We start from the raw sequence: 13312 nt of genomic DNA, 5'->3' as shown, positions 1-13312 counted from the left end.
ATACAATACAGTACAGCTCCAACAGCAGTACAGTAACATTACGTACATACAGTAACAACACGTACATTACAGTACAGTACAACAGTACAGTACATACAACACAGTACATTACACTACAACACAGTATGTTACAGTACAACAGTACAGTGCAGCACATTACAGTACAGTACATTACGTACAACACAATACAGTACACTACAGCACAGTACATTACAGTACAACCCAGTGCATTACAGTACAGTACATTACAGTACAGCACAATACAGTGCAGTACATTACAGGACAGTACATTAGTGAGTGAGTCAGTCCTGGTGTACAGTTTCCATATATCCATAATGTATATAGCATCTATATCACATTCACTACACCCACTAACCTCTGTACTCCAGTTGTGCAGCGTGTTGGTATCCCTCAATAACTTCACAATAATATTAGTGTGTCTGACTCATTAGTGTTTTTGGTACACACACGCACACAATCTCCACACAGTCGAGAGAGAGAAGTATAGTTTATAGCACCTCAACACATTCCTCCCATTCCACACACCTGTCCCAGCAGGCCTAAGGGCAGAGAGGTCCCTCCTACAATACGCTTATTAAACTCCCTACTCAGTTAAACCCAGGCCCTTTTCTTCCATGACTGTCCCTCTCCACCCAGCACACAGACCTTCCAGTGTAATCCCAGGCCATACTCCTGGATCAGGTGATAATCACAGCTTTAACCCAGTTGATCTGCACATGCTGGAAATACCTTAAAGCTAGAATCCATCATTGAAACAATAACAAGTGTTTTTCCCTCCCCTGTTTCGCTAAAAAGCAGTCTCAAATTGAGACAGAGCTATGGATGCAATACTGACCCTCCATTATATTAAATGTATAGTTTTAACAATGTTATGACGCTATACAGTGTTTGTTTACATTTACTTTGTTTACAAACGTTGGGGTAAACAGCTTGTATTTTGGGTTCTCATGGATGTGACAGTTGAACTAAGATCATCAGGCATTATAAGTTTATTCTTCAACAATCAATCGATGATATATATCATTTATAAGTCCAAAAATGGATGTAGCAACTAAGGATTCTAGCTTTAACGCCACGTTGCTTTTGTTTGAGCTGCTGTGTAAACTAAGCTCTGAGTCTTTAAACACACATTACAGCCCAACATGCTCGTCACTGTTATGAAAGGCTGTGTAAGAATGGCATCGTTAGTCTGGCCCAAATCTGTTTGGCTGGTCTTGAGTTGACAACTTCTATAGCTATTGAGTGCAAGGCAGCAGTTAGTGTTTTTACTTAGGATTTATGTAATATTATTTATGGCAACTAAACGTGTTGAGAGTGGTGGGAAGTCATTCAGGAAAGTAGTAGAATGATTTTCATCCTGTTTCTGGGACATACTGTAACGGAATTCTAATTCTCCTCCTCGGACGAGGAGAGGAGAGAGGGATCTGAAGACCAATGTGCAGCGAGTATGATGCCATAATGATTTATTAACAAGACGAAGACGAAACGAAATACACTTGATAAACTACAAAACAAATAAACGATGAAGACAGACCTGGACACGAACTTACATATAACGTGAAGAACGCATGAACAGGTACACGACTACAAACAACGCTACAGTCCCGTGTGGCCGAACATACATACATACAGACACAGGAGACAACCACCCACGACAAACAATGTGAAACAACCTCCCTATGTATGTCTCTCAATCAGAGGAAAACGAACACTGCCTCTATTGAAGACCATACAAGGTCAATTAAACCTGACACTAACATAGAACAAACACAGACTGCCCACCCAGCTCACGTCCTGACCCACTAAACACAACAATACAAAAGGAAAACAAGGTCAGGAACGTGACAGAACCCCCCCTTAAGGTGCGAACTCCGGACGCACCATAAAAAAGTCTGGGGAGGGTCTGGGTGGGCACTGTCCCGGCGCGCCTCTGGCGCAGGACGTGGATCCCATCCCACCATAATAAATCCCCGCTTCTGTGGCTCCTCAAGGTGCGACCCTCGCCACCGACCTTGGACTGGGAACCCTAGACATGGGTCCGCTGGATTTAGGGGCAGCCCCGGACTGAGGGACGGCAGCTCCGGACTGAGGACAACACCGGACTGGCTGGCGGATCCTGGCTGCTGGCTCTGGCGGATCCTGCTAGCTGGCTCTGACTGGTCCTGGCTGGACGGCTCTGGCTGGTCCTGGCTGGACGGCTCTGGCTGTCCTGGCTGGACGGCTCTGCTGGTCCTGGCTGGACGGCTCTGGCTGGTCCTGGCTGGACGGCTCTGGTGGTCCGGTGACGGCGCTGCTTCCTGGCTGGACGCTCTGCGTCTCTGGCTGGCTCTGCAGCTCCTGGCTGGACGGCTCTGGCTGGTCCTGGCTGGACGGCTCTTGCTGGTCCTGCTGGACAGCTCTCAGGTCCTGTCTGGTTGCGGCTCTGCAGATCCGTCTGGCGGAGGCTCTGGCTGATCCGGTCTGCGGAAGGCTCTGGCTGATCCGGTCTGGCGGAAGCTCTGGCTGATCCGGTCTGGCGGAAGCTCTGCTGATCCGGTCTGGACGTCCTAGCGGCTCCTGTCTGGCGGAAGGCTCTAGCGCTCCTGTCTGGCGGACGCTCTGTAGGCTCATGGCAGACGGGCGCTTGCAGGCTCATGGCAGACGGGCCGTTCACGCCGCTGGGCAGACGGCAGTTCGGCGCCGTGGCAGACGGGCTTCAGCAGCCGTTCGGCAAGGCGGCAGTTCAGGCGCGCTGGGCAGACGGGCAGCTCAGGCGCCGCTGGCAGACGGCCACCTGTAGGAGGAGACGGAGAGACAGCCTGTGCGTGCTGCCACAGGACCACCAGGCTGGAGAGACCTACAGGAGGCTTGATGTTAAGAGGCACCTGAAGGACCGGGCTGTGGGGAGTACTGGAGCTCTGGTGCGCAGCCTTGGCACCACTCCCCAGCTGGAATACTACACCAGCCCGTACCCTCCAGAGTGCAGGCACAGGTTGAACCGGGCTGTGATGAGCACTGGAGATCTAGTGCCTACTACGCGCACTTCTCCTTAGGCTCCACTACCACATTTGCCCGGTACGAGCGGAGTAGGCATAGACGCACTGCACCCTCCCAACGCTCGGAGACACAGCACGCAGAGCCGGCGCAGATACCTGGACCGAAACTGCGTACCGGAGACCAGACGCGCTGAGCAGGCACAATATGCCCGGCTGATGCCCACACTCACATGACACTTCGGGGCTGCTCTATAGCGCACCGGGCTATGGGCACGCACTGGCGACACGTGCGCTTAACCGCATAACACGGTGCCTGACCAGTGACGCGTTACTTATAATAAGCACGAGGAGTCGCTCAGGTCTGCTACCTGGCTTAGCCACACTCCTCTCTAGCCCCCCCCCAAACATTTCTGGGTTGCCTCTCGTACCTGTCCGCTGCCGTGCTGCCTCCTCATACGCCGCCGCTCAGCTTTCGCTTCCTCCAGATCTCTCCTGGTGTACTGTGCTGTACTGTAATGTACTGTACTGTAATGTACTGTGGTGTCCTGTAATGTACCGTGTTGTACTGTACTGTAATGTACTGTGTTGTACTGTAATGTACTGTGTTGTACTGTACTGTACTGCACTGTACTGTGTTGTTACGTAATGTACTGTGCTGTAATGTACTGTAATGTACTGTGGTGTACTGTAATGTACCGTGTTGTATTGTAATGTACTGTACTGTACTGCACTGCACTGCACTGTGTTGTTAGGTAATGTACTGTGCTGTAATTACTGTAATGTACTGTGATGTACTGTAATGTAATGTACTGTAATGTAATATGGTGTACTGTAATGTACTGTACTGTAATTACTGTAATGTACTGTGGTGTACTGTAATTACTGTAATGTACTGTGGTGTACTGTAATGTACTGTGGTGTACTGTATTGTGTTGTAGTGTACTGTACTGAACTGAACTATGTTGTACTGTATTGTGTTGTACTGTAATGTACTGTGGTATACTGTACTGTGTTGTAGTGTACTATACTGTGTTGAAGTGTACTATACTGTAGGGTAGTGTACTATACTGTGGTGTACTGTACCGTAATGTACTGTACTGTAATGTACTGTGCTGTACTGTAATGTACTGTACTGTGTTGTAATGTACTGTGGTGTCCTGTAATGTACCGTGTTGTACTGTACTGTAATGTACTGCGGTGTACTGTAATGTACTGTGTTGTACTGTACTGTGTTGCACTGTAATGTACTGTGTTGTAGTGTACTGTAATGTACTGTGTTGTAGTGTACTGTATTGTACTATGTAGTAGTGTACTGTACTGTGTAGTAGTGTACTGTACTGTTCTATACTGTTTTGTACTCACCCAGGCCAGAGATGTTTATGGCCTTGACAGACTTCTTGATCTTGTGAAGTACTCCTCTGTCTACATCTAGAGCCTGTAGGGAGAGAGAACACAGAGACATCATAACTATGAAATAACACACATGGAATCATGTATTAACCAAAAAAAGTGTTAAACAAATCCAAATAGATTTTATATTTGAGATTCTTCAAAGTAGCCACCCTTTGCCTTGATGACAGGTTTGCACACTCTTGGCATTCTCTCAACCAGCTTCATGAGGTAGTCACCTGGAATGCATTTCAATGAAAAGGTATGCCTTGTTAAAAGTTCATTTGTGGAATTTCATTCCTTTTTAATGCGTTTGAGACAATCAGTTGTGTTGTGACAAGGTAGGGGTGGTATACAGAAATTAGCCTATTTGGTAAAAGACCAAGTCCATATTATGGAAAGAACAGCTCAAACAAGCAAAGAGAAACGACAGTCTATCATTACTTTAAGACATGAAGGTCAGTCAATTCAGAACATTTCAAATACTTTGAAAGTTTCTTCAAGTGCAGTTGTAAAAAACATCAAGCGCTATGTTGAAATTGGCTCTTATGAGGACCGCCACAGAAAATGAAGACCCAGAGTTACCTCTGCTGCAGAGGATAAGTTCATTAGAGTTTATTGCACCTCAGATTGCAGCCCAAATAAATATTTCACAGAGTTCAAGTAACAGACACATCTAAACATCAACTGTTCAGAGGAGACTGAGTGAATCAGGCCTTCATGGTCAAATTGCTGCAAAGAAACAACTACTAAAGGACACCAATAAGAAGGAGACTTGCTTGGACCAAGAAACACGATTAATGGACATTAGACCGGTGGAAATCTATCCTTTGGCCTGATGAGTCCAAATTTGAGATTTGTGGTTCCAACTGCCGTATCTTTGTGAGATGCAGAGTAGGTGAATGGATGATCTCTGCATGTGTGGATCCTCCAGGCTGTGTAAGGGTATTTGACCAAGAAGGAGAGGGATGGAGTGCTGCATCAGATGACCTGGCCTCCACAATCACCCGACCTCAACCCAATTGAGATGGTTTGGGATGTGTTGGACCGCAGAGTGAAGGAAAAGCAGCCAACAAGTGCTCAGCATATGTGGGAACTCCTTCAAGACTATTGGATAAGCATTCCTCATGAAGCTGGTTGAGAGAATGCCAAGCGTGTGCAAAGATGTCATCAAGGCAAAGGGTGGCTATTTAAAAGAATCTCAAATATAAAATATATTTTGATTTGTTTAACACTTTTTGGTTACTACATGATTGTGTTATTCACTAATATTCTACAACGTAGAAAATAGAAAAACTGGTACTGTACAAACTGACTGGTACTGTATATCTAGAGCCTGTAGGGAGAGAGAACACACAGAGACACATCTATGAGGTACATCTAGAGCCTGTAGGGAGAGAGAACACACAGAGCACATTATGGGTATAATTCTAGAAGCTGTAGGGAGAGAGAACCACAGAGACACATCTATGAGGTACATTAGAGCTGTAGGGAGAGAGAACACACAGAGACACATCTATGAGGTATATCTAGAACCTGTAGGGAGAGGAAACACAGAGACACATCTATGAGGTACATCTAGAGCTGTAGGGAGAGAGAACACAGAGACACATCTATGAGGTACATCTAGAGCCTGTAGGGAGAGAGAACACACAGAGACACCATCCTATGAGGTACATCTAGAGCTGTGGGAGAGAGAACACACAGAGCACATCTATGAGGTACATCTAGAGCCTGTAGGGAGAGAGAACACCAGAGCAATCTGAGTATTAGAGCCTGTAGGAGAGAGAACACCAGGACACATCTATGAGGTACATCTAGAGCCTGTAGGGAGAGAGAACACAGCAGACAACATCTATGAGGTAATTCTAGAGCCTGTAGGGAGAGACACACAGAGACACATCTATGAGGTACATCTAGAGCTGTAGGGAGAGAGACACACAGAGACACATTATGAGGTAATCTAGAGTGTAGGGAGAGAGAACACAGAGCACATCATGAGGTATTCTAGAGCCTGTAGGGAGAGAACACACAGAGACACATCTATGAGGTACATTAGACCTGTAGGGAGAGGACACACAGGACACATCTATGAGGTACAATCTAGAGCCTGTTAGGGAGAGAGAACACACAGAGACAATCTATGAGGTACATCTAGAGCCTGTAGGGAGAGAACACACAGAGCACATCTATGGGTATATCTAGAAGCCTGGTAGGAGAGAGAACACACAGAGACACATCTATGAGGTACATCTAGAGCCTGTAGGGAGAGAGAAACACAACACCATTATGAGGTACATCTAGAGCTGTAGGAGAGAGAACACACAGAGACCATCATGAGGTACATCTAGACGCCTGTAGGAGAGAGAACACACAGACACTCTATGAGGTACATCTAATCTCACTCACCTGTATTCACTCACTCACTCACCTCACTCACACACTCACTCACTCACTCACTCACTCCTCACTCTGTTCACAGGTAGGTCCTGTATGGCTACTAAAGAACAGTGGAGATCAGATGGTTGTGGTCCTGTATGGTCTACTAAAAGAACGTGGAGATCAGATGTGGTGTGTTCCTGTAATGCCTACTAAAGACCAGTGGAGATCAGATCGGGTGATCCTGTAATGGCCTACTAAAAGAACAGTGTAGATCAGGTGGTGTGGTCCTGTAATGGCCTACTAAAAGAACAGTGGAGATCAGTGGTGTGTCTGTAATGGCCTACTAAAGAACGTGGGGATCAGGTGGTGGTCCTGTAATTGCCTACTAAAAGAACATAGTGTAGGTCAGGTGGTGTGGTCCTGTAATCGGTCTAACGAACAGTGTAGATCAGGTGGTGTGGTCCGTAATGTCCTAAAAGAACAGTGGAGATCAGGTGTGTGGTCCTGTAATGGCTCTATAGAACAGTGGAGATCAGGTGGTGTGGTCTGTAATGGCTCTAAAAAGAACAGTGGAGATCAGGTGGTGTGGTCCTGTAATGGCCACTAAAAAAAAGTAGGCCATTACGAGTAGATTAACTCATTCAACTGACATATTTTGCACTCCGTGTGAATTTATATCTACAGTAATTACTAACTTCTTGGTTGAGCAGATGACAATGCTGTGTCCTTGGTTGATGTGTCAGTCATTTCTTTACCCTTTTCACACTATCATGCATACCCAAACCAAATGGTTTGTTTTACTCCACATTGTCCGTCCACCGGACACTCAGCCAGCCCAGGGAGCCCAGTGGAAACACCAGCCCAGGGAGCCCAGCAGACACTCACCAGCCAGGAGCCCAGCAGACACTCCCCAGCCCAGGGAGCCGCAGACACTCACCCAGCCAGGGCCCAGCAGACACTCACCAGCCCAGGGAGCCCAGCAGACACTCACCCAGCCCAGGGAGCCCAGCAGACACTCACCCAGCCCAGGGAGCCCAGCAGACACTCACCCAGCCCAGGGAGCCCAGCAGGCACTCACCCAGTCCAGGGAGCCCAGCAGACACTCACCCAGTCCAGGGAGCCAGGGACCTCACCAGCCCAGGGAGCCAGCAACACTCACCCACCAGGGAGCCCAGGGACACTCACCAGCCCAGGGAGACCAGTGGGCAGAGACATCAATTCAACGTCTATTCCACGTTGGTTCAACATAATTTCATTAAAATGATGTGGAAACAACGTTGATTCAACCAGTGTGTGCCCAGTGGGAGGAAGGCATGGGAGCAGACAAGCTGGGACAGGCTGGGCAGTCTGCGAGAGAGAAGAGGAGGAAAAGAAGGAGAAAGCATGCTAGGACAGGAGTGCATCAGCCCAGCCCAAGCCCCAGGGACTCTCCCAGGATACAGCAGTGATCTACCAAGCTAGAGCTTTGTTCTGAGCTAGACTGGAGAGCGATCCTCCTCCGAGACTATATGGTAGTGTTCCCCACCACATAGCTCTGGTCCAGGGCATTACGTGCAGCTTGCTGACACTGAGGCTTCCTGGACAAGAGCTATCCACCATGCAACACAGGCAAGGAAACAGCAAGACACTCCAGTCCACAGTACGCTGCTCAGGCACTGTCAGGCAGATAAGAGGAACTGGGAAGGAGAGTGCTGCCTGTCAGTCGACCTGATGTAAAAACCGCCATTACAGCTGCCTGTCTCCTGTCTGTTCTCAACATTAGTGTTGTTCTATCTGGCATTACACATCTCATACGTACATTTGAAGTTGGAAGTTTACATACACTTAGGTTGGAGTCATTAAAACTCATTTTTTTGACCACTCCACAAATTTCTTGTTAACAAACAATAGTCTTGACAAGTCGGTTAGGACATCTACTTTGTGCATGACACAAGTAATTTTCCAACAATTGTTTACAGACAGATTATTTCCCTTATAATTCACTGTATCACAATTCCAGTGGGTCAGAAGTTAACATACACTAAGTTGACTGTGCCTTTAAACAGCTTAGACAATTCCAGAAAATAATGTCATGGCTTTAGAAGCTTCTGATGGGCTAATTGACATTATTAGAGTCAATTGGAGGTGTACCTGTGGATGTATTTCAAGGCCTACCTTCAAACTCAGTGCCTCTTTGCTTGACATCATGGGAAAATCTAAAGAAATCAGCCAAGTCCTCAGAAAAAAATGTGTCTGGTTCATCCTTGGCAGCAATTTCCAAATGCCTGAAGGTACCACGTTCATCTGTACAAACAATAGTACGCAAGTATAAACACCATGGGACCACACAGCCTTCATACCGCTCAGGAAGGAGATGCATTCTGTATCCGAGAGATGAACGTACTTTAGTGCGAAAAGTGCAAATCAATTCCAGAACAGCAAAGGACCTTGTGAAGATGCTGGAGGAAACAGATACAAAGTATCTACAACCACAGTAAAAGGAGTCCTATATCGACATAACCTGAAAGGCCGCTCAGCAAGGAAGCCACTGCTCCAAAACCGCCATAAAAAAGCCAGGCTAAGGTTTGCAACTGCACATGGGGACAAAGATCGTACTTTTTGGAGAAATGTCCTCTGGTGTGATGAAACAAAAATAGAACTGTTTGGCCATAATGACCATTGTTATGTTTGGTGGAAAAGGGGGAGGCAGGCAAGCCAAAGAACACCATCCCAACCGTGAAGCACAGGGGTGGCAGCATCATGTTGTGGGGGTGCTTTGCTGCAGGAGGAAGTTGTGCACTTCACAAAATAGATGGCATCATGAGGCAGGAAAATGATGTGGATATATTGAAGCAACATCAGTCAGGAAGTTAAAGCTTGGTCGCAAATGGGTCTTCCAAATGGACAATGACCTCAAGCATACTTACAAAGTTGTGGCAAAATGGCTTAAGGACAACAAAGTCAAGGTATTGGAGTGGCCATCACACAGAACTGAAAAAGCGTGTGCGAGCAAGGAGGCCTACAAACCTGACTCAGTCACACCAACTCTGTCAGGAGGAATGGGCCGAAATTCACCCAACTTATTGTTGGAAGCTTGTGGAAGGCTACCCGAAACGTTTGACCCAAGTTAAATAATTTAAAGGCAATGCTACCAAATACTAATTGAGTGTATGTAAACTTCTGACCCACTGGGAATGTGATGAAAGAAATAAAAGATTAAATAAATCATTCTCTCTACTATTATTCTGACATTTCACATTCTTAAAATAAAGTGGTGATCCTAACTGACCTAAGACAGGGAATTTTTACTTGGATTAAACGTCAGGAATTGTGAAAAACTGAGTTTAAATGTATTTGGCTATGGTGTATGTAAACTCCCGAGATTCAACTGTATATACTGTTCTACGGTATCTTAGTCACTTAATAACATTTATATATCTGGCATTACTCATCTCATATATACTGTTTTCTATACTATTCTTAAAAAAAAATGTTACCTCTATTTAACTAGGCAAGTCAGTTAAGAACAAATTCTTATTTTCAATGACAGCCTAGGAATAGTGGGTTAACTGCCTTGTTCAGGGGCAGAACGACAGATTTTTACCTTGTCAGCTCGAGGATTTGATCTTGCAACCTTTCGGTTACCAGTCCAACGCTCTAGCCACTAGGCTACCTGCCGCCCCATTCTACTCATTCACTTAATAATGTTTACATATCTGGCATTACTCATCTCATATGTTTATACTGTATTCTATACTATTCTACTGTATCTTAGTCCGTTCCACTCTGACATCGCTCGTCCATATGTATATAGTCTTAATTCATTCCCACTTAGATTTGTGTGTATTGGGTATATGTTGTGAAATTGTTAGATATTACTTGTTAGATATTACTGCACTGTCGGAGCTAGAAACACAAGCATTTCGCTACATCCACAATAACATCTGCTAAACACGTGTATGTGACCAATAAAATTTGACTTGGTCAACATGAGTGAAGCATATGTGCATGTATGTGTGTTTCTGTCCAACTTGATATACACTGTGTGTTCACTATTAACTGTGAAATCAAATGGGGGGAGGGGAAAAAGCTGTTTGACTTCAGTTGTGAAACAGAGAAAGCCAATGCAATACAACACTTCCTTGTTTTGAGATTCCACTAAATGTAACTCTAACACAAGTGTTCTCTAGTCACCTCTCCTCATGTGGTATATTCTGCAACACTGTACACACAGCAGCAGATCCTCTCATATGGCAGTGTGTGTGTGTGTGTCTTCCTCCATTGTGCAAACACAGTATACCGTAATSTGAATAGGCCTTAAACTGTGACAACAATCCAGTGATTCATACAGCCTGCCGTAAGGCCAGTAGTGTATCGGTGGCATAGAGAGACCACTTCCTTATTACCAGCGTATTACCTGCCTGACCTGGGGCATAGAGATCACTTCCTTATTAACCAGCCTATTACAAGCCTGGCCTAGGGCAACAGCACATCTCCAGAGAACAATCAGGAGCAGATCTGAATGCCAACAGATGCCAGGAATACCATAGAAACACCCATTGTTATCTACTGTGCATGACAGTAGCCCTTATGCCAACAACACAAGGGTTATGTCCCAAATAGTCCAGCCATATGGATGCCATTTGGGACCTAGTAAGGAAAGCCAATTCAGTGGATATGGATGTGTGAGGGTTCCACTGGGCATTAAAGGTGTGGTACTACTCAAAGTTTGTAAAGGGCTCAAGCCTCTTTAACATGTGGAAGTGTCCACACAGTTTTCAAAGTGAAACTGCCCTGTAGGCAAACAGATAAGATAGCTTCCTCACAATGGTGTAAGGCATTTTTTTATGAGTCAGAGACCTTTGTAGCCTACAATAATTACATATTTCAAAGGGAATTTTCAACAAAAAAAATGTGTCTATGGATTGCTGAATGGCATTGGTTTAGAATGGAATGCCTATAAACTATGGCGTGGGCACTTGTTGGTGGACACTTGTGGAGAATGGCATGGGCGAGGTTCAACACAACTAGGATAAGAAAACCTGCTTTGATTTCGAAAAGAAAAAGTATTGTTTTCGTTACTATTTTGAGTTTAGAAGTTCTAGCCTGATCACTTTCAGGGAAACTGAACTAACTCGACAAATAACTGTAAAAATGCGGTTAGGCCTACTCTGTGCGTAAAGGCGCACATGTTAATCTAAGAACACCTTTTCACATTTCGAATCAATTATATTAATAGTTTTCACACTGCCATGGTCTGCACCCACCTCTTCTAATGCTGCCACGGCGTTCCGACAATGGGACATCCGAGTGGTGAAATTCGAGGTTGTGGGCGCTTTGTAGTCCTCGTTAGTTTCAGCCACAAATTCCGTGACCGTGATCAACTCCGGCAGCGGCATGTTTGCTCACTTTAAATGCGTTAATATCTATAAAATACGTTATTCCTCAATTTGTTGTTGATTAAACAGCAAGTTTCACAAAAAAATACCCAACGGAAATGTAAGATTTATAAATCAAAGTGTGCCATACGATTTGTTAGGCTACTCCCAAATGTGCCATTCCGGTATCTGCGTCGATCCACATACAGTAAAACTACAGTAGTAAAATGTCCCTTTATTTGTGGGTTATCCTTGTATCCACCTCGAAGAAAAAAATACTCCAATATTCCATTAGTACAGTTTGCCCACGCAATAAAATTATTAAAAACAACGTGAAATCACTTTCTCCCTGTGGTCTATCCGGATCTATCCCACCAGCTCGTTTTCACAACAACCTGTGACTGAGCGCATAAAGTGGAGCGTCAACCTGAACATAGAAAGGGGCGGGACGAACGCGTGAATTGGCATGTTTGGGCGAAAAGGAGCAGAGATGGATTTACCTTTGCTCAGTTGGCGTTCAACACTCACTAGCAATGACAGCTACGACAAAAGTTGAAGATAAGGTGGCTCCGGCAACAGGTGTGCACCATAGGAACTCTATTTATGAATGAATAGTTATAAATAACTTTTCAAAATGGTGTACCTCGTAAATAGGTATATGGCCAAGTTGTTTCAGATGGATATACATTTAAAAAAAGGGTTAAGATATACAGTATATACAGTACCAGTCAAAAGTTTGGACACACCAACTAATTCCAGGGTTTTTCTACATTGTAGAATAATAAATACATCAAAACTATGAAGTAACACATATGGAATCATGTAGTAACCAAAAAAGTGTTAAACAAATCAAAATATATTTTATATTTGAGATTGTTCAAAGTAGCCACCCTTTGCCTTGATGACAGCTTTGCACACGCTTGGAATTCTCTCAACCAGTTTCATGAGGTAGTCACCTGGAATGCATTTCAATTAACAGTTGTTAAAAGTTAATTTGTGTAATTTCTTTCCTTCTTAATACGTTTGAGCCAATCAGTTGTGTTGTGACAAGGTAGGGGTGGTATACAGAAGATAGCCCTATTTAGTAAAAGACCAAGTCCATATTATGGCAAGAACAGCACAAATAAGCAGAGAAACGACAGTCCATCATTACTAAAAGACATGAAGGTCAGTCAATGCGGAAAATGA

At 44.9% G+C, this 13312-nt stretch overlaps 1 protein-coding gene across 1 annotated transcript in view; it reads right to left on the bottom strand.

The window, feature by feature from the left end:
* LOC111954070 (arf-GAP with SH3 domain, ANK repeat and PH domain-containing protein 2) overlaps window positions 1-12524 on the bottom strand; it is a gene marked incomplete at its 3' end in the record, with an annotated part of 17769 nt that extends 5245 nt beyond the window's left edge. The window contains exons 1-2 of the mRNA XM_023973568.1: window positions 12014-12524; window positions 4359-4431 (exon numbers count right to left, since the gene is read on the bottom strand). Coding sequence (XP_023829336.1) covers window positions 4359-4431; window positions 12014-12145 — 205 coding nt within the window. The remainder of the gene's footprint in view (window positions 1-4358; window positions 4432-12013) is intronic.
* Between the last annotated feature and the right edge of the window lie 788 nt (window positions 12525-13312).

This window comes from Salvelinus sp. IW2-2015, linkage group LG28, assembly GCF_002910315.2.
Source record: "Salvelinus sp. IW2-2015 linkage group LG28, ASM291031v2, whole genome shotgun sequence".
In the NCBI taxonomy this organism is placed as follows: Eukaryota; Metazoa; Chordata; class Actinopteri; order Salmoniformes; family Salmonidae; genus Salvelinus; species Salvelinus sp. IW2-2015.
Note: the sequence above shows the minus strand (reverse complement) of the source record. Positions and strands in the feature narration are given on the sequence as shown.